The sequence below is a fragment of the Schistocerca americana genome, chromosome 7, assembly GCF_021461395.2.
Source record: "Schistocerca americana isolate TAMUIC-IGC-003095 chromosome 7, iqSchAmer2.1, whole genome shotgun sequence".
Lineage (NCBI taxonomy): Eukaryota > Metazoa > Arthropoda > Insecta > Orthoptera > Acrididae > Schistocerca > Schistocerca americana.
The window spans coordinates 468,843,120-468,865,522 of record NC_060125.1 but is presented as its reverse complement, the minus strand read 5'-3'; the positions used below and the strand labels follow the sequence as shown (position 1 = coordinate 468,865,522).

The 22,403-nt window shown below is 38.8% G+C and overlaps 1 protein-coding gene across 5 annotated transcripts in view; it reads right to left on the bottom strand.

The window, feature by feature from the left end:
• LOC124622629 (myosin heavy chain, clone 203-like) overlaps positions 1-22,064 on the bottom strand; it is a 223,350-nt gene extending 201,286 nt beyond the window's left edge. For 2 of the 5 annotated variants that reach the window (XM_047148398.1, XM_047148402.1), the window contains exons 1-2: positions 21,909-22,064; positions 6,617-7,016 (exon numbers count right to left, since the gene is read on the bottom strand). In XM_047148398.1, the coding sequence (XP_047004354.1) occupies positions 6,617-6,996 (380 nt within the window). In that variant the 5' untranslated portion in view covers positions 6,997-7,016; positions 21,909-22,064. Of the gene's footprint in view, positions 1-6,616; positions 7,017-15,213; positions 15,407-21,567; positions 21,796-21,908 lie in introns of those variants that run through there. The other 3 variants (XM_047148399.1, XM_047148400.1, XM_047148403.1) reach the window with 3 other exon arrangements.
• Between the last annotated feature and the right edge of the window lie 339 nt (positions 22,065-22,403).

Genomic DNA, 22,403 nt, shown 5'->3' with positions numbered 1-22,403 from the left:
CCTCCTTACAGACCTTGCTCCTTGTGACTTTTCACAGTTCCCGCATGTAAAATGAAGCTGAGAGGAGTGCAGTTTTCAAGTGACGAGGACCTCCTGAGGGCTTGGGACAGGGAGTGTACCTTACTCCCCACAGAGACTTGGGAGAAATGGTTTAGGGATTGGTTTCGGAGGATGGAAAGGTGTATTCAATGTGGCGGAAATTACTTTGAAAAAATTAAATAAATAAAGCTGTATTGCAAAACTTGGAGACCCTTCGTATGGGCTTGCAATTGCAAAACAACAATGGAATGGTACAAAACAATGTTAGTTGTGACTAGGGCACCTCATACAGAGGTGCACCCACTTGAGGGTTAAATACATTTTTTGAACTTCACCAGTGTAATAGGATGCAGTTTGGGGTTGCGAGTGCACTTGCTATTTTCCAAAACTTTTTTAAACAGCTTGTCAACTATCTTGATGATATGCTGGTTAAAGGTCATAAAAATGAGAAACATCTACAAATTTATTACTCATTCCCCCCCCCCCCCCCCAACTTATGTTTCTGGGGACATGTCAATGTTTTTTTTATGTTTATACAATATAATATAATATAAATCCTTTATTTGTTTTTTAACGTAGTCAGATGAAAATAATTGCCTGATAAATATATCTCTGGGATGATACAATATCTGATGTTTCTACAAAGATTTACGTTTTGGTATTTCTGCTGAATATTCATTTACAGTTTTATTATCTGTAAAAGTAAATTACATTTATTAATGAGCCAAAACATTATGATCGCCTACTTAATAGTTTGTTTGTCCATCTGTGGAATGTAACACATCACGGATTCTGCATATCAGGGATTCAACAGTTTGCTGGTACGTTTGTTGAGGTATGTGGCATTAGGTCATTTAAACTTGCGCAGGTAACGGGCCACCATGTGTGCGGTGAAGGCACCCAATAGCGACCCAGATGGGTTCTACAGGATTTACATAGGTGAATTTTGTTACCAAGACACCAACATGAGGTCATTATAATGCTCCTCAAACCACTATAGCACAATTCTGGCACCGAGACAAGGACAATTATATTGCTGAAAGATAACATCAAGCATGGAGGGATGAAGGTGCAGCTATCAGCATGTCTTTGATTACTATCACAGGTCCCCTGCAAGCGATGGAGAATGTCTACCATAACATAATATTGTCCCCACCAGCCTGCATCCATGCCATTTTGAGGAGCTGTCCACCTCAATGAAGGCGTATGTGAAGATGACTATCAACCTAGTGTAACAAAAAAGTGATTGACAGTCAACTGATCGATGGTCGAATCCAGATGGTTTCATGCCCACAGCAGTCGTAAGTGATGATGTTGGGTCAACATGTGAACATGTACAGGTGGTCTGCTGTGGAGCTCTTTGTTCAACACCGTACAATGAATGGTGTGCTCCAAAAAACATGCATGTGCACCAGCAGAGATGCCTTCCATCCGTCCTACTCTACAGACCAGACATGCCCCCAAACCCCATGTTCTGTCAAGAGATATTGATGTCCTACCATTTACAGCCTTGTGGTAGTTTCAAGGCCTTTACAAATGTCTGCTTGTGTCTGTGTACGTGCGGATGGATATGTGTGTGTGTGCGCGAGTGTATACCCCTTTTTTCCCCCTAAGGTAAGTCTTTCCGCTCCCGGGACTGGAATGACTCCTTACCCTCTCCCTTAAAACCCACATCCTTTCGTCTTCCCCTCTCCTTCCCTCTTTCCTGATGAGGCAACAGTTTGTTGCGAAAGCTTGAATTTCATGTGTATGTTTGTGTTTGTTTGTGTGTCTATCGACCTGCCAGCACTTTCGTTCGGTAAGTCACATCATCTGTATTTTTAGATATATTATATTATTCATTGTCATTACATTTTTGTATTACAAATATCTTCCAGTTTTAGAAGAAAAAGCTTTATTACTCTACAAATTTACTTTGCGTACACCTCTAAAGCTCTAACTATCTGTTTATGCTTTTACATTGTTCCATCTCATTTTGTAACGTAAGGTTCAACACACGTGCCACAAAGGGTAATGTTACATTTCCTACAAAATGTCAGTGGTCTGCCTTTGCAATTAGCAGACTGATGTCTTTGGGAGTTACATATTGACATAAAGTGGTCCTTTCCATCATATCTTACTTCAAGGAATGCTCTTCTTGGTGTTGATAAGAGATGTCCCATTCTGCGATTGGTGCCCATTTTCAGATACTGGACAGCAAGACATCATAAGAACTCCAATAAATCTATATATCTGGCTCCATGTACCATATTATCTTGCTGTTCACAACAGCCATATCAATTATTCTTGTAAAGAGAGCCCGATTCCAATTCTTACCGCATAAAGAAGCAGCATATTTACCAAAAAGCAAAACATGATGGTCTACTCCTGCCATATGTGTATTGTAATTCTTTACAGACTGTGGCTGCTCAATGATGGTTTTCTGCTTAGCTATTCTATCCACCTACTTGCTAAAGTGATTGACTCCACAGTATCAAAATTGATGCCAATACAGACACATATATTATTTCATTTGACATATGAGATTTCAACATACAAGATTTCACCATTTGTATCAGAAGTTAAGTCGTAAATAAAACATGGCAATTTTTCCAACTGCTTTGTTTCGTGAAGAGGGCACTTTTCAGTTCAGTTTTCTCGCACTATACTTGTTACACTAAATTCAGTGTTTTGTAGGTGCAACAAGAGATCTCGACTAGTGAAACATTACCAAGGTCCACTACTAGAACTGAATGCTTTTATTGTGTTACTTTTATTACAGCTGTGTCAACAGATGATACTGTTTCTCCCAGTGAACTAAAAATAGATCTGTTGTCTTAACACTTGCTAAACAATAATGTAGGCCAATAATGGAAAGTTATTTACTTGCAATATTATTGTATGAACCTTCTCCTGCACGACTAAAGTCAACAGAAATTAAGAAGTAATTGATAAACATAGAGAGGACATGAAAAGCAACATGCTGCTTTTGCAGCAATTGTGATCTCATTTTTGAGTATCAGAAAAATTCCATTGTTTATATGTTCACTAATAAAAAATTAAAACATTTACTGTCAATAATGCAGATTTATAATATAATAATTGGAATGCAATATAAGTCATCCCATTATTAGTAATAAAATAAAAAAACAACAGAGCCTAAAAATAGATCAGTGGGAGATGATGGGTTAGGCCAAGATGAAAAAAAAATATGTTGGTTCCCAAACCTGTACAGTACCTGCAGATATCTGCCAGCAAGATTCCTAATTATGCCTGATTTATTCCTCTGGAAGCTTCCATTACCTATTCTTTGGATCAGTTGCACTGCAAGGGCATTCCATTTCCATGGTCCATAGTTGGTCAGTAGAGTTTCGAAGTTTGAATCACTTGCTTTTGACAATGTATCAGCTTCATTTACTATTTGTTTTCACAATGAATGCCTCTCCTCTCAGCATCAGGGACATCCTTTCCCACACCACACCCACAGCATTAGTTTTCAAAATTCAGGCTCAAGAACATTATTCACATAAAAAAAGGAAGCACTGGCTATCATTTTTCAAGTGCATAAATTCAGCATTGCCCTTTATGGAATAAGTTTCATTTAGGTCCTGACCACAAGCCTTACCACGAGCCTCTGCTCTCTTTTCTTTTCTTTTTTTTTGGGGGGGGGGGGGGAGGGGTGGGGGGGGGGGCAACTTAACAACTTAAGGCGAAACTGCTGAATCTTTCTTGGGAACCATCCTTGTTGATGCTTTTTCCAGTTTTCCCTATGTCATTTGGTTACAATAAATGATGACTTCTATTACTAACAGGACCCACAATAAATTTTATGTCTTGTCAATGGTGCCCTCTCAAATGAGTTGCAATTTACAGTGGCTGCATTCTGGTAATGCTCCACCCATAATTACATCAAATTACGTCATGACTTCTCCATTTCACGCCACCTCCAACAGTTCGATAGAACATTTTGTACACGCTTTTAAGACCCAAATGTTAAGCACTATGAGGACAGCCATATCCTAAATGGTTCTCAGTGCCTTCCTAGCTTCTTGCACGATTGATGCCCATACACAGCCACAGTCAGGCATAGTTGCTGTGTAGATATCCTCACTGGATGATGCTCGACCTCTTTCATAACACCATCAAATCGAGTCAAAGAAGCAATGGTTTCTAATGCGGACACTCCTATATGGATGCCTACCATTGGGTGACCATGGGTTAGATCCAGGGGTCGATTCTGGTGCAACAAAGCTGTCAATTGGTACTGGCGGTAACAGCATGGGGGCCATCCTCCAGGTATTGGAATCAATTTCTCTTGTGGTATCCCAGACAGATGTCTCTGCCATCCAAGGAGCTACTGTAGCAGCAGTTGCCTGAACACCATGATCACCAGTGACAATGAGCATTTAGTCCTTCCATCTCCTTCATAGCTGCCACTGGAGATCCCTATGAACTTTTTATCACATTCTCCACTGGCAGAATCACTGGTGGTTCAGGCATCGTAAACTGAGAAGCTAGTAATTGCTTCTTCACCTACTCTCCCACACCAGAGCATCAAAGCTCCAGAACTGCCACCTGGGACCTCATCTGGCACTGGTCCAATGCAGCTACCCCCCCCCCCCCCCCCTGCACACACACACACACACACATCATTCATGTCGTTTATGGATCTATGCATCAATCATCAATCCAAGAAGGGAGGGATCATGTAATCCCAAAGGACATATCAATCAATATTATTAGTACACCTCATTACAATTATATTAGCAAGGTCACTGTGAGTGGAGAGCAGCACAGACTTTCCAGTCAGCAGGTTCCATGGGCCCATCAGTTGGCCAATTAAGAATCAAGCAGTCACTGACTCACTCTCACTTTTGTTTGATAGCTAATGTACTCCTCTACATGGCCGACTGAAGTACTGATGATTACCCTGCACTATACCAGTTATATCTGGATATTCTTTGGACTGATCTTGTTATCTGTCCATGGCAACTGGGCCTGCTTGTGATATGAATGTAGTGATGTCCACCTACTGCTATTAAGTACTACTCAATTGGCCAAGTAATTGATTTCAGCCTCACCTACAAACATTTTCTGCCACCATACATCACACTGTATTGATTCCAATTGGTTTCATTTGTAGTCCTGGGAAGATTCACCTGATGAGTATCTCCTATCAACTATACTTCATTAATTCTGTATTTCAGACTGTTCAATACAGTGTTAATAAATAACTTTTGTGATCTACACTGGAGACTATAAAAACAAGATAACTGTAAATAAGTTGTAAGAAAAAATACTACCTGTGTAATTCAGAGAATACAAATGTTCAAGGGCGAATTTCCAGATGGAACAGGCTGTGAAGTAGTCAAAGACATCAAACTTGTTCTGCTCAGTAGTATATTCTGCAAATGGCTGATCAAACTTATCCTAGCTCGCAGACTGATGGTGACAATCTATATGAGTGAGCGACTGGTTAATGGTCATGCTGTGTAACAGTTGTAACAACTGATGGATGTCATGGCTCTGGGTCTATATCTGATGATTTTGGATATTTCATGTCCTCTTATAGGCAGGGTTAACTTTGAAAGCAGTTACCTGACCTATAAAAATGAATATTTTTTGCAGAATGAAATGTTTACTCTGTAGCTGAATGTGTGCAGATATGAAACTTGCTGGCAGATTAAAGCCTTGTACTGGACCGAGAATCAAACTCAGGACAGGTTGTGATTAGGCAGCTTTGATGGTAAAGTGTTTACCCATGAAGGCACAGTTCCTGAGTGTGAGTATCAGCCTGGCATACAGTTTTAATTTGCCAGGAAATTTGAATACCGTTTGTTCATTCACCTTTTATATTTCCAATACCATTCATCTGATTATGATGAGATTTTTGTGAGTTGTTGTGCTCATGGCTCCAAAGGTTTCTATTGCCAATAGGGATGGGAGGTGAAAAAGATGTGACATAGAAGCTTAATTCTGTAAATGCATGACACATTTATGTGTACAAATACTGCACAGTAACACATAAAATAAGGGAAAAGAAACCATTCACGTACATCAGGATGATGTGTACAGCACAGAAACACATAATAGAAAACAGAATTCAAGCACTAGCTCTTTTTCTTGCAATATCACACATATTCACAAACACAATTACACAGACACCCAAACACACACTTTCATGTTATGGCAAGATTTGAGACTGAATTAGTATTAGCCTCTTAATTACAGATTAACTTCCTCCTTCTTACCCAATGTATCACTTTTATCTTTCTCCCTGTGATAAAAATCACAGCCTGTGCAAGTCTACTCATGTATTTAAATCATGTAGCCCATTACATATGTCACACTATAGCACAGAAGAGTATATAGCTCTCCTACACACTTTCAACTTTTGATATGTGAAAAAAATCGTTACCAATGTAATACAGTTTTAAAGAAGTAAAAACAACGTATCAATGGAAACTGAAATGGGTGTCTTTCACAAGATAACTTTTTTTTGAAAGAAATAATATTACTACACTAATGGTCTCTATTGATTGACTTAACTAAAAATGCTATTATGTGTGGATGCAAAATTTAAATTAAAATCTCTTACTTTGTTTCTAATTCTTCTTGCTGTTTTATTTCATTAGCACACTGCTGAGACACTTGTTCACAGTTCTTTTGTTGCTCTAATAGATTTTTCCTCTGTCTTTCAACGATTTCCTCTAGTTGTTGTACCCTTTTTTCCATTTCTTTGCACTGAGAATCCTTCTGGGTTTGCCATTCTATAACTCTAGCTGACTCGGCCTTCAATTTTGCTTGGAAATCATTCATTCCCTGTGATACTGACATGGATCCTTGCTGCTTTGATGTACTAGAGGGTATATTACTTTCAGAAAGTGTCTGCTTTTTGATAGTCCTTGAGTGCCTCTGTTGTTGCACTTGGATTCTACTTAACTGGTTGATGCGTGTTTGTTGTATTGCTTGCTGCATTTTTTAACACTACAATGTCTCTGCAGAAGTAATAAATGAGAAAATTATTAAGTCAGAAACTCAGTTTTCATGAAAATGTCATATGTTCATATGTTTGTTTGCTTACACCAACTCAGTCAAGCAAGTAAAACATAAAAAACAGATTACACTGATCCACACTACTTACAGCATTCATATTTGCAGAGATACAAGGGCACAATTTCATAACAAAGTTTTTTTGTTTATTTTCATGTACATTTAATTTTTAGTGTATCTTTTACTATGTAACACTGTATCTTAATAAACGAAATAATACAGGCTGCCTCTGACTGAACTGAAATTCATTTATTCATTTACCTGATCTTCCACAAGCCGCTTTTGAAAGGAGAGCTTTCAGGGCAGTAGAACGTCAAGCTATATGTTATAAGGCTGAAGCAGCCTTCACAGGCAATTTCGGTAAAATATACTATGTAGCAATCCGGTAGTGGAGGGAATTGTGGAGGGAGGGAGTGGTAAAAATTGTAGAGGGAGACCGAGGGATAAACACGGTATGCAGATTGAAATGGATGTAGATGCAGTAGTTAGTGTGGGGAGCTACAACAAACCAGTCTTCGGAGTGAAGACCACAAGAACAATAATAATAATACTATTAAAGTACTATTTCTTTCCATGCAGACTGCTACAAAAAGAAAGCAAGTAACAACTGTGCCTACACAGGAAGTGTGATAACTTTTTATAAGGATTTGCATCACTATATGACAAAATGAAGACATTTCTGAAATGTTGTAAACACTTAATCCATTGAGGTAATAAGTTCTCCAGGTCCCCTAAAAGTGTAGGTAACAAAAAATGTATCAAGTGATTATTAGTAACATAACTAAATTTAAGGTAGCAAACATACAAATAAAATATGTAATTATATACATAAAACTCTGTTATGCATCCGTAATTTAATTAATTCTGTGACTATACATTTCACTTATTTTTAAACCACATAATTAAAAATAATGTCTGTGGAAAAGTACACAGGTCCCTAGTATTGACTGCATGGTGTGTTTCTACACGGGCCTATAACGCCTGTCAAAAAAAGTTAAGTACCTGGGAGGAGAAAACAAAACTTCACGGGCTGAGAGGGTATGTGATGTTATTGCTGTGATCAAATTTACAAATGACTTTGCAGTATGAGCTCAGTTATCAGTTTGGCATTTCACCCCTTCTGACCTGGACCTACACACTGATTCGAATCGGAAGATGTCGTAAGGCCATCAATTCTCCCCTGAGACAAGTTGGCCCACAACTGTTGTAACTAGTCCTTGATACCCAGGATATTTGGTATTGACATACAATCTGGTCCCACATGTTCTATTGGTGACATCACACAGATAGTTTGTAAACACATGTGCATGTGTGAATGAACATTGTCCTGTTGTAAACTGACACCATGATACTATAACATGAGAGCTAACACTTAAGGATGCATCATGTCTGTGACATACCAATGTGTTGTCAAAGCTCCCTTAACCAGTACCAGTTTTGATCTGAGTACATACCCACTGGCTCCCCACACCATGAAAAAAGTAAAACTGATGTGCATCTCCAAAACATTGGAAGAATGGAAAATCTCCCATGGTGACCACCATACTAGCCAATGATTGTCGTCTAGCATAAGGCAGAACTGAGATTCAGTTGCTGAACATAACGTGAGGCCATTCATCAACAGTCCATACTTCCACATCACGGCATCACTCCTTTCTCTAGTCCGGCTACTGCTTGTCACTGACCAATTGTGCAGAATGACACAGAATGTTGTAGGGGGTCCATTACTTGTTCTCAGATGGCAGGCTCATATGTGAAGGGATTCTGACATGTTTGGTGCACACTGCATATATCCTTCTTTGTGGTGGTCACTTAGGATGGCAGTTATCCAGGAAGGTTATCCACTGGTGGCCATCACCTCGCAGCAAGAGGAACTGGTACAGATGGCCCTCTTTGAAAAGACTGGGAGGGGGGGGGATGCTGGCCCAGTTCCCAACTTCAGGAGGGTCTATCTAGATCATGGTGCACTCATTTTTGTCTGTGACGGGGTGCACATGATAGAATGGCTTAAGGACAAGGTGCCCACGATATCCCCGTGGGAAGATGCGAAGCTGCTTGTTAAGACCGCAAAGATATCATTGTGGCTACCTAAGATCCTTAAGTAAGTCTCTCCCAAGACTCTGTTCAGGAAAATAGGGGCCCAGAACCCAAAGGTCTCGACAGAAGAGTGGAGAGTAATTAACCAGAAGGTTGCTCCGGAAGAACGAACCCTGGTGGTGGAGGTCGAGGAGAAGTCCCCGAAGGCGATGCGGGAGCAGGACCTGAAACTGCTTTTAGGGTTCTCGCAGGTCACCATCAGGGTTCTCAAAGACCTCAAAGATGGCAGCAAGACGGAGCCTGGAGGTGCTGCAGATTAATCTGCAGCACAGTAAAGGGGCCTCTGCTGCCCTGAGCCGCTGCCTGGGGAGACAGGAAGCGGATGAGGCCCTGAGACAGGAACCCTGTTTATACAAAGGAGGTGTATCGGGCCTCGGTGGCAGTGGAGATCTATGCTAGAAATCTGAGAAACTCCAAAACATACATCTATGTAAGAAATGGCATTTCTTTCATGCCAATTATGGATTTCTGCTCTACGGACTTAGTGACCATTAAAATGTAGTAATATGAGGAAGGTATCACGAGGGAAATTATTTTGGCCTCAGCATACCTTCCTTATGAAGACAGCTCTCCTCCTCCCTTGGAGGTGAGGAGACTGGTAGAGACTTGCCATCGGCACGGTGATCGACTGCTGGTGGGATGCAATGCCAATGCCCACAGCCTAGTGAGGGGCAGGAAGGACACCAACAGTAGAGGTGAGTACCTTCTTGAATTTCTTTTAGCTAACAACTTAGAGGTCCTGAATAGGGGCAATGAACCTACATTCAGGAATAGCAGAAGGGAAGAAGTAATTGACATAACCTTTGGTTCCATGATGATGGGTAGCTATGTCAAACAATGGCATGTGGTGTTGGAGCCATCCTCATCGGATCACATGTACATCAAATTCAAGGTTGAAATGGGAATCAGACAGACCATGACCTATAGGAATACCAGAAAACAGACTGGGAGACATATAGGAGGGACCTTGACTTAGGCTTATCGGAAGTTAAAACCTCAATGAGGAATCCAGTAGAATTTGAGGAAGTAGCAGAGGCTGTTACCTCTGCCATAGTGACCTCATATCAGGACAACTGCACAATCACCAGGAAGTGCACAAATAGGAGTGTTCCTTGGTGGAATAACAAACTGGAAACGCAAAGAAAACAGGTATGGAGACTGTTTAATATTGCGAGACATAAAGAACCATGGGCTAAATATCGTGAGGCCCTTGTCAATTACAATCTTGCAATAAGACAAGCAAAGGAGGAAGTGGAGGGCACAGCTGGACAAGCCACACTTCACAAGATTCTCACTAGAGTACCAACCAATCCACAAGGTATGTTGAGGAAGGAGGATGGGGAATATACAAAGACAGCACATGAGACACTGGAATTGCTCCTCCAAACTCACTTTTCTCAATATGCTCTGCCGGACAACACAGACCAGTATGTGACCCCAGAGAGACAACGGTTCTCAGGTACTCAAAGAGAGAACTGGGAATCGGCCAAGGAGTGTGTGAATTTCAACAAAATCCAGTGGGCGTTAGGAACATTCCAACCATTCAAGTCACCTGGCCCAGATGTAATTTTTCCAGCTCTCCTGCAACAGGCACGAGGAAAGCTCTTATGAGTCCTATGCAAGCTATTCAGGGTTAGCCTAGCAGTAGGAATCATTCCCAATGCTTGGAGGGCAGTGAAGGTTGTCTTCATTCCAAAGCCAGGGAGAACTGATCATACCAAGGTCAAGGATATGAGACAAATCAGTCTGTCCTCCTTCATTCTCAAAACATTGGAAAAATTGTTAATGTATATGTTGGGGAGAGGAGGCTAAGTAGGGTCCCTCTACACCCGAACCAACACGCATACCAACCAGGTAAATCATGTGAGACAGCTCTCCACCAACTCATTGGGGAGGTGGAAAAAGCACTTCACTTACAAGAAATAGCCCTCTGCATCTTCCAGAACAGCGGGTTGTTGCTAAGGAGCTTGCTAAGGTGCAGGGATTGGCCTGCTTAGCCATAATGGGTGGAATTAGCAGCACACCAACTGCTGGAATGGAAGCCATGCTAGATATGCCTCCACTTCACCTTTGGGTCAAGATGGAGGCAGCAGCTGGGGCACACAGACTCAAAACTGGCAAAAACTGGGTCTCATTCGGATATCCAGAATCATACACTAACATAGTGAGTGAGGTAAATATAGGAATGGCTGGGGAAATGCCTGTTGACTATATAATAACTCCCTTCGACAAGCCTTACAACATAATAACAGGAAGTAGGGAGCAGTGGGAAAAAACAGTTCAACACTGTACGGAGGACATCGTTTGGTTCACCGATGGGTCGAAAACAGACCAAGGCGTTGGGGCAGGGGTGTAAGGGGTTCAGCCAAGACTGGAGAACATCATCTCTCTAGGGAAATTAGCCTCTGTATTCCAGGCTGAAATTACAGCAATCAGAACATGTGTGGAGGAGAATATGTATAGGTGATACAATGACCGTAGCATCTACATCTATTCAGACAGCCAGGCAGCCCTGAAATCATTGGCAGCTCCTGCAACAAGATCTAAGATTGTTGCAGATTGCCACAGGGCTCTGGTGGAGCTAGGGGGAAGCAATAGGGCGAACCTAGTACGGGTCCCTGGCCACTCATGGATATGTGGCAATGAACAAGCCGATAGATTGGCTGGGTGGGGGCAACAACTTCATTTATTGGACCGGAACCTGTCCTGACAATCACCAAGGCTATGATCAAATTAGAACTACGGAACTGGCTTAGGAAACAGCATGTAGGATATTGGACCAAGGTCCATAAACAAAAACAAGGTAAGGTAATGATGCCCAATCCATGTTTTAAAAGAAGCTCTGTAATCCTGGGATTGAACAGAAAAGAGACCAAACTCATGACTGGACTGATGACCGGCCATCGGAATTTCAAAAAACACCCACACACAATGGGTATAACGGAAGAGGACCCTAAATGTAATATCTGTGATGAGGGTGAAGAAACTGCATCACACCTAATCTTCGAATGCATGGCATTGGAGACCAAAAGAAACAGAATCTTCGGGACAACTAGACCTGAAGAAATTGTGTCTAACAAAAAACTGGTAGAGGGACTCCTTGCACTATTAAGGGCACTGGTTGGCTTTACTAGATATTCAGGGAGTGATACCGCACAGGCAGTGGCGGGTCAGACCTAAGCTTCCCTGTTAAAATCAATCAATCAATCAATCAATCAATGCCTGTCCTCAAATTCACATGCAGTCCAACACTGGGCCATTGTCACATCTGAATGCCCCAAAAATCTGAATACCACATGATTTGACCAGCCAGCCAAATGGGAAACCACAGTGATGAAACTCTTTCAGGCGCCGATAACGCTGACTCACATGAGTCTGAGGCATTTCCATGTTCTTCACAGCGATCACTCAACACCCAATTCCATACATGCCCCTCGTATGCCCTACCAGTCCTAGCTACAACACTAAATAAGAGGAACACTAAATATGAATAACACTAATGCACCCTGTTGACCGTTATACCTGTCAGTGAACTGCTTCTTTTAGGTACCTGCCGATGATGCATTCATATACAAAGTTACACTGATATCCAACCATGTTTTTTGGGTGCTTCATTTTCTGTCAACGAGTGAATGAAATACAATAACTTAACGAACACAGTAGTTGGCTATTGTCAGAATACGTACCTAGGTAGAGGACAAACATGATAAATACACTTCCTGTCAGATTAAAACTGTATGCCAGACAATGACTCGAACCAGAGAACCTTGTCTTTTATGGGCATGTACCCTATCAACTGAGCTATCCAAACACAACTCATGACTGACCCTCACAGCTTCACTTCCTAACTTTACAGAAGTTCTCCTGTTTCAAATCAGCACACACTCCACTGTAGAATGAAAACATGATTCTGGAAACAATCCCCTATGCTCTATCTGAAGACAGAAGTAAAGACGTGATGGTGGGTTGTGAGCTGTGCCTGGATAGCTCAGTGTGAGCAATTGCCAACAAAATGCAAAACTCCAATGTTCGAGTCTCAGTCTGGCAAACAGTTCTGATCTGCCAGAAGTTTCAAATCAGCTCACACTCTGCTCCAGAGTGAAAACTCGTTTTGAAAATAAATACTCTTTTGGCATCAATCATATAATGAAGAAAAGCACATTTTAATAAGAAATCAGAATTTTTTTACTCCATCATATAATGCATAAATTTTTTGCTCTACAACGGAGTGTGCAAGATATAGAAACGTTGTGTCAGACTACGGCCAAATCCCATACTAAACAAAAATTGAATGCCATAGGGTGGCCACATTCTTACCAATGGAATCATCTGATGATGCCTCACTAACCAGCTCCTCGTATCCTCTTTACCAAACACCATGCAGATTCTCCATTATAACTTGTTACATGAATACTGGTACACCCAACATAAAAAATGTGGGAGAGAGTAACATACACAGACTAGGATTCTTTTCAGAACAAATCTTTCACTTTAGAATAGAGAATGTTTACCCTGAACTATATTCAGTGCAGGGAATTGGGCCCAGATATTTGCCGTGTTTATAATAATTACCCAAACTGATGCCTTCCATAATCACCATAATGATCAATGTTCTGCAAGGAAACTTTTCCATGCTCATTGACATGTACTAGTTGTACTGAAAATTAAAATAACTACACAGAATAAAACAAACAATGGAAGTCCAGGCTGAAATAACAAACATATGGAACAGACCAACTGCTACTCACCAGACAGAGGTGGTACTGAGTCACAGAGATGCACAGTGGAAAACTCTGCTACAATATTTAAGCTTTCTGACAGTGTCCTTCTCCCAAAATAGTAACCACACACACAAACACACACAGAGCCACTGTCTCCATGTGCTGGGACCCAAGCTACATGATAAATAGCAATCTATCCTTTCCATACTGTTGTTATACAGATAAAAAGCTATGTATCAAATCCAAGGTAACATATACAACACAGCGTGAGTCTTCTTGCAACATTCTTGGACTAGGACATTTCACAATATTTTGGATAAGGAATATGTCTTTCAGTTTTCAAGGAACTAATGAAAGTGGTATATGAAATGAAAAGTAGCTATATACAGAGAGAAAACATTGCAACATCAAGAAGAAGTTGTGCGAAGTAAACGAAAGTTGGTAGGCATGTTTCTGCATCTGAAAGATAATGTTCATTCAGATTTCACACCAGTCACATACGAGTGATGCTGGTAGTGTTATTATGAGGATGCAAATCAGGTTTGCGTTAAATAAATGATGTAACCATTGTGTGCATTAGCTATCTTAGAGACTATATGTGCTGAGTAGTTGTTAGTCAAGAATGCCTTTAAAATGACAAAGACGAGGCTGTGCATTAGGGCTACAAAAAATCTGGATGTTCCTTTGCAATACTGTAGAAAGACTTGACAGTAATGTAATCACTATATGTGATTGCTGGAAGCAGTGATCACGAGAATGTACAGTCACAAGAAGACAGGGCTCCAGGTAGCCAAGTGGTACTACCAAGAACGAAGACCGTCATGTTCAGCATATGGCTTCAGCGCATCAAACAGCATCTGCAGCAATAATTTGAGCAGCAGTTGCCACCACTGTGACACAATAAACTGTTACATCATGGACAGCTCAGAGCTAGACATCCTTAATGTGCATTCCACTGACCCCAAACCACTGCCATTTGAGAATTCTGTGATGTTAAGCGAGAGCTCACTGGACGGCAGGGTGCAGATCTGTTGTGTTTACTGATGCAAGCTGGCTCTGTTCAGTGCCTGTGATGGCTGTGTGTCGGTTAGGAGGAGGACCATTGAGGGCCTGCAACCAATCTGTCTGTGTGCCTACACAATGGACCTACACCTGCAGTTATGATTTGGGGTGCGTTTTCCTATGATAGCAGGAGCAGTATCGTGGTTACCCCAAGCACCCTGATTTCAAATTTGTACATCTATACGGTGATTCAACTGTTGTGCTGCCATTCATGAACAGCATTCCAGGTGTGTTTGCAAGAGGATAATGCTCATTCACTTACCACCATCGTTCTACAGAGTGTCAACATGTTGCCTTGGTCTGCTTAGTCACCAGATCTGTCTCCAATCAAGCACATATTAGACGTCATTGGACAACAGCCCCAGCATCATCCACAAACAGCATTTGGTGTCCATGTACTAACAGATCAAGGGCAGCAAGCATGAAACTCCATCCCACACAATGACATTCAGCACCTGTACAACACAATGCATGCATGTTTGCATGCCTGCATTCAACATTCTGGTGATTACACCAATTATTATTAATGTACCAGTGTTTCATTTTTGCATTGGCTTAGCTCACAGTTACAGTAAGCTGTAATCTTGCAATGTTAATCGCTTAAATATGATACCTAGACAAATGTATTTCCAAATTTCATTACTCTACACTAGTGTCTGAATGGTTTACCAGAAACAGGCTAATAGTTAATCCCCAAAAAACGGTACTCATGAATTTCCACACTGATCAAAATAAAAATCCGGCACAACCTGTAATATGTATAGATAACCAAAACATTAGTTCTGTCAATGAAACTAAATTTTTTGGGATTCATATCCAGGAAAATCTTAAATGGAACACTCATATCACAGCCGTAAATTCAAAACTAGCAAAAATGAGCTATGTGGTAAGAATTCTCTGCAACAGTACTAGTGCAGAAACAGTTAGGGCTGTATACTTCGCTCGTGTACATTCAATACTGAAGTACGGTATCATTTTCTGGGGAAATGTACATCAGGCCATAACAGTTTTCAGGAAACAAAAGGCAATTATAAGAATAATGAAGCTAGTGAGCAGCAGAAAATCATGCAAACGTTTCTCTAACGATCCTACCCCTTCCCTGCATTTATATACTGGAAGTAGTCACACATGTCAAAAAAAGCATACTGAGAAAAGAAAACCTTTTTCCTCAAAACAAAAGTGTCCATGATTACAGTACCAGGTCAGACAGTGACATACATGTCAATCATTGTAACACCACATTATGCCAAAAAGGTGTATATCATGCAGGAACAAAACTTTACAACAGATTACCAAGACATATAAAATCTCTTACTGAACTACAAAGCTTTAAAAAGTCTGTGACATCCTACCTTCTGAAAAACTGCTACTATTCAATCTCACAGTATCTTATGCCAGAAAAAATGTAATTTGTATCTTTAATTGTAGAAATAAGTTATAAATATACAGTATTTCAAAAATTTGTAATTATTAACTGTATAGATCCAATTAGTCATAAAAATTTATAAAATTTATGTTTGACATTTGAAAATCCAATAGCTAAAAAGGTTTTCTGTCCAATATCCTGCGTACAATATATGTACTTAAAAAGAGATTTATATGGACAAATAAATAAATAAAATTATTTTTTAGTATTGCAATCTTTTTCCTGTCAGTGTATGTATTTTCCAAATATAACAAAGTTAACCATCAGAAATTCATGTACTGGTGTAACAGTAAATATGACAATTTTAAAATTCCTGTTCAAAATATGTGACATCAATTTCTTTTTCTTCCCAGAGCAAGAAGAATGTATTTTCCAAAACTAGTACCACTGATAGTTGCATCTGTGAATCATATTGGCAATACAGTCCAAATTACTGAAAATGGCTGTCAACAATGTATTTGGACATATGGTTCTGGTCACACACCTAGCAATCTATACAACTACTTCTGTGCTGAAGCTGTGAAACAGTTCCTTCTGCCTTGAGAACTTCTATGCTCTAATTTCATCACCAAGTGAGTCTTCTTGAACAATCAATTCTCATTGAATAAAGTCAATTTCTGAAATATGACATGCAGCATTCTGTATCATTTTATTAGGCATGTGACAAGTACTCTTACTCCAAAATACTGGCTAAATCTAGCGGCCATGTCTCGTACACCTGGGAAAGTTAGCTGGCTAAACTGGAGAAAAACAATGAAAAGTGAAACAGTAAGATATATTCAGAGAATACCACCAAAATAAGAAAGTAATCCAACTTCAGCAGAAAATGAAGAGCAATGCAACAGGGTTGCAGAACAGAAACACTGTCAGTGAGAGCAAGAAAAACTTAAAATGCAGCAACAAGACACAAATTTTCATAAAATTTCTCCTCAAGCATTGGGGAAAACAGTCTTCAGAGCTGAGGAAGCACTGCCAGTCACCCAGTAAACAACAATGGCACTACAGAAAATTTATTGTGAACCATCACCACCAAAAAACATAGTTGTTGCTGAAACATTACGGAAGAAGAGATCTGATATCATTGTACATTATATCAGTGATGTGATTAAGGCTCTATTTCTATGTCCACGATAATAGCAATTATCAGTTCTGATTGTAGTATAGGACTACATGATGAGAAGACCAATTTTCTAGAAACTGACAATCTCATCTTTATGTGGCCAGATGACAAGAATGAAAATGTTCTGACTGATGTTACTGACAGTGTATGTTTTACCAGAACCAACATATGGCAAGAGGGACGAACTAAATTTTGCTGTTAGGTTTTCAAGACGTACAATGTGTTACATAGTTGGTATAATTATACTGTTGGCTTGTTTCATACTTAACACCTGTTCATGAATATAGTCTTAAGTATACTATTACCTTAAAATTTAATGTCTGTTTATAAATGTAGCCTTGCAAAGTAATTGTGGACCTCATTCCAACACCTTTTTGTGAAGTGTGGGTATCATTGTGGGGTTTACTAATCAATTCATAGAATAAGTAAGCCTTTTCTCTTGTATCAAGGTGTCCTTGTGGTACATTTCAATCATTTTTAAGTTCTATGGCCATTAAATTTGTTATGGGCAAAAGTCATATGCCTAACAGTCTTATGCCAAATAGGCACTAGCATCTATAATGATACATAACAAGTAGTAGAAATATAGAAATAAAGTCTCGTTACCATGGAATCATAATGAAAGGTTCCGGCTACCAATAAAATTTTCCAGAACCAACGTCTGGCAAGACATACTAACTAATTTTTGCTGTGTGTTAAGTAGTTGGTATTTATTTATTTATTTATTTTATTTATTTATTTAGTACCCGTATTATTACATCATTATATTGGACTTGTAAAAGTACAACAGTATAAAATATTACATATTTACATCATGTACAAAATCTTATCATCAGTATCAACACATCTTTATAATGAAAACATTATTCTGCTTAATTAGATTATAAAATTATATATGTAAATACAGATAGAATAAAAGCTAGCAAAACCCCCTTGGTTGATTTTCCTAAAACTATTAAATACCAGTACTTCAGTAAACTAGGCATAGTAACATACAGCACAAAAGCGAGGTGCATAATTAAATACATGCATGGATGAAAGAAGTTTGGTTTTATCTAGGAATGGTTTGACAATTATGAATTTTTGTTTAGAGAGTTATGAAGAAGACCTACAGATCTGAGCAAAATTCCAGGTATTCATTAATTCTGTAGAAGCTGTTGTTTATTAGTATATTTTTTAGTCCTTTTTTGAATGTATTAATGTTTGGTATTTTTTTGATGCTATCTGGCAATGCAATGTACAGAATTTTTGGTTTGTAAACAGCACTGTCCCGATATATTGATTTTCTGTGCGCATTCCTATTATAGTCATCCCAATTCCTTGTCTGATAATTGTGGATCTCACTATTCAAAGCTGAAACTTGATGGTTTTTAATGAAGCAGATGCTTTCAAATATAAATATAGATGGCAAGGTCATTATTTTTAATTCCTTAAAGTTACCTATACATGGTGTTCTGTAAGCAACATCACTTATTAATCTTACAGCTTTCTTTTGGAGCTTAAAAGACTGCTTTGCAAAAGAAGAATTTCTCCAGAACACTATACCATACTTCAGTAGACTACGTATGTATGCGTAATAAGCACTTAACACTGTTTCGGTATTGCAGCAATCTTTAAGCACTCTTTAATATGTAACAGTACTTGCTAAATTTTTTGCTAAGCATTTCTACATGTTTTTCTCGTCTTAGATAATCCTAAAAATTTTATGTGATTCTCTTTCTGAATTTGGCTATTCGATAATGTGAATTTTACATTGGTCCTATTTTTGTTCCTTATATGGTTGAAGTTCATCCATACAGTTTTCTTGTCATTGACAACTAGACAGTTATCTTTAAACCATTTTTCTGCCACTTCTGCTGTTTTGTCAATTTTTTGCTGCATCTCATAATCATTCTTCCCTTTTATAATGAAACTGGTATCGTCAGCAAATTATATGGTATCAGCTGTTGAAAACTGTTGTGGTAAGGTTTAACTCTTTTATATTCAGAATGGTACACATTTCCATCCTGAGAAATTTGCACTATACTCTTAACCTCTTAACTTGTTTCATACTTGTCTAACAAAACTTCTGAAGATTTTCTAAAATTACCAAAGTGATCTTTTCCCATGTCTTTTCTCGGTGACATGCCTCCCAAACGTAAACTATTTTATATACAAAAATAAGGTTCTAACTGGAAATTAGTGATTATTCTAACTGTACTAGTTGTCATTAACTTTTGTAAATTGAAAGGTATATGACAACTATTAAACAGCAGGAGCAATGGTAAGTTTAACTTTTAAATGTCACATGCATAACGAAAAAAATGCTGTGAAATGCCTCAACTGTAGATTAAGAGTTTAAGAACAGGTAATACTTGAAAGTCCTTAACTTTTTAAATTGTAATTTCCATTTCTTGGAGATGTTATTTCATCTTTGTCTTTCGCAATACCTCTGTCACCCTGTTAAGAGTTACGTGCAGGTCAAAAGATGGCCAAGTGATATTTTCTACACTGAGAGAGACAGACATCACTTTGAGGTGTTATCAGTGTGCTCTCCACTTCTGCCCAACATCACACACTCCAAATGTTCTCTCCCGTGGCAGCTGACACCAACAGGGTAAACTGTTCAAAATATCTGTGTACACTGAATACTATCACTATTGTTTATTAATGTAATAATCATGCAGCAGTCACGATAGACAGTGCAATGATAATTACAATAGTTAATGTGATGATAATGTAGCTGCTGCCATACATACACTGCCACAGAAATTATCATAAAATGTTCTACATTCTACCCAAAGTGCACACTACAGACAGATGTGACAGAATTATGCTGCTGGCTCGTAAGTCACTTTGTACACTTCCTCTTATTACTGCCCATCACCACTTCAAAATACATGACTCTCATTAAATCACTTCCACATATGATTACCACTTTAAAGATGAGAAATTCCTGAATCACTCCAGAGAAATACTTACACTCCATTATAGTCCTAGTATATTTCTGTGGGTGAAATCAGTTACAAATATTCTGCTTCTACTTATTCTGTACTGTTCAAGTATGTAAGGTGGTCTAGCTGCTATCTAATATTTTTAATACAATACACGGAAGTCTATGCAATTCAAATTACGCAGACCTCCATAAGGAACTGTAAACCTCTCTTCAAAAATTTATAAGCACTGGCAATGCCTATCACAAACATGAAATAAATATTGAAATCTTGCAAACACATGCTACTACATAAACAAACATGACATGATGGTTTGCAAGCGTAGGTGTATATGTACATTGTCATCTCACATCAATAAAGAAATTTAGAGCAGAATCAAAATTCTTTCATTTTTAAAAATGTTTTTACACTTCACCAACTCAGTATATTAGCTCATATTAATACTAGCCTCTTAACGGACTTTGTTGGTGTGATCCATTTAATTTCAGGACATGTAATCACTTAACTTCTACTTCTTCTTCTAATATATTGGGTTTATGCCTTCTGGGCATCTTCAGAGTGTTGGCTCACTCTCAGGATGACCCAAATATTATGAGAAATAGGGTTTACGCAGTTACACACCTGAAAATTTAATGGATCAGTCAATGCGCCACAAAAACAGAGAGATTTTGTTGTGTGTGTGTGTGTGTGTGTGTGTGTGTGTGTGTGTGTGTGTGTGTGTGTGTGTGTATGTAATCTCTTCTGGATTTTCTTCTGTGTACATGAAAGCTTTCTGGACATGGTATCACATCACACCACAAGTAATTCGTCCTGAAGAAAGCAACATTTTGGCTACTTTATCATATATGGACTTTTTAAGTTAACTGTCTGTTCATGGATGCATAAGCAATTGTTTGTTACTGCTTTTGCAACATGCTTTAATGTAAGAATATTTCTGCTGTTAACTTGTACAGTCAATACTTGCTGAAACCATGCCAAACAATGACTAGCTACTGGGATTGGATGCACTGTATACAGATACTGTATTGCCCTGTGAACCAGTAGGTATGTGTAAAGTGAAACGTATACACGTTGTAACGCAACTGTGGCTGTAGGTAGTTATTTATGTACATCATTCTGAATATCATATATACTTACAATGTCCTTGGTTCTATTACATTTGACATGCCTAGTACGACTGGGCAAAATGACGGATTAACAAACTAACAAATAAGGAATCCTGGTCACCACTTTAATTTCGTTGTTCTACTGCTTACTGTCAACAAATTCCAGTTAATGCATAAAACTAAACAAATATTCCACTTTCAATTTCTGGTTGCGTGTTGGATGGTGAAATACTCAGTTCATGCACTGATCTACACTCATTTCGAAAAGACGATTTCTTTAATTCTAAATACTTATTTTGGAGCAAAACCATCTCTTTAAATATTAAAAATTGTTAAATGTTAATTAATGTATGTTTGGTCGGTTTAAATTACCCTTATTGAAAAAATACTAATATTATTCTTGAACGGGACTTCAAATCGTTCTGTTAGCGGTGTAGCAAAAAGTGAATGTCATCAATCCTCCCACATTTCCTTCGTTCTTTTACTACACTGAACGAAGTTTTGATCGATTCGAACACATCGCTTGCTTTAAACCACCACAGATAGTAAAAACAATATTCTTATGTAATCGTAATAATCACAGATCTCTGGCGAAATAAAAATCGCGATATGGGAAGCGCTGAATCTACCGATAAAAATACAATGTGCCTAAACGTTACGGACGGGCTAAAGTATTATTATAAGTACGTTCCAGCTGCAACTAGGTAATTGGTTCCCGAAGTCTATCAATTACTTAATAGGGCCCATATATAAATCGTGCGAAATAGGACGCATTCCTGTAGCAAGGTTTTCTTAATATTTTATGTTGTTTAGAAAATAATTATTTATTTAATTAAGGTTCGAAACAGACGAGTCACGCATCCTTCA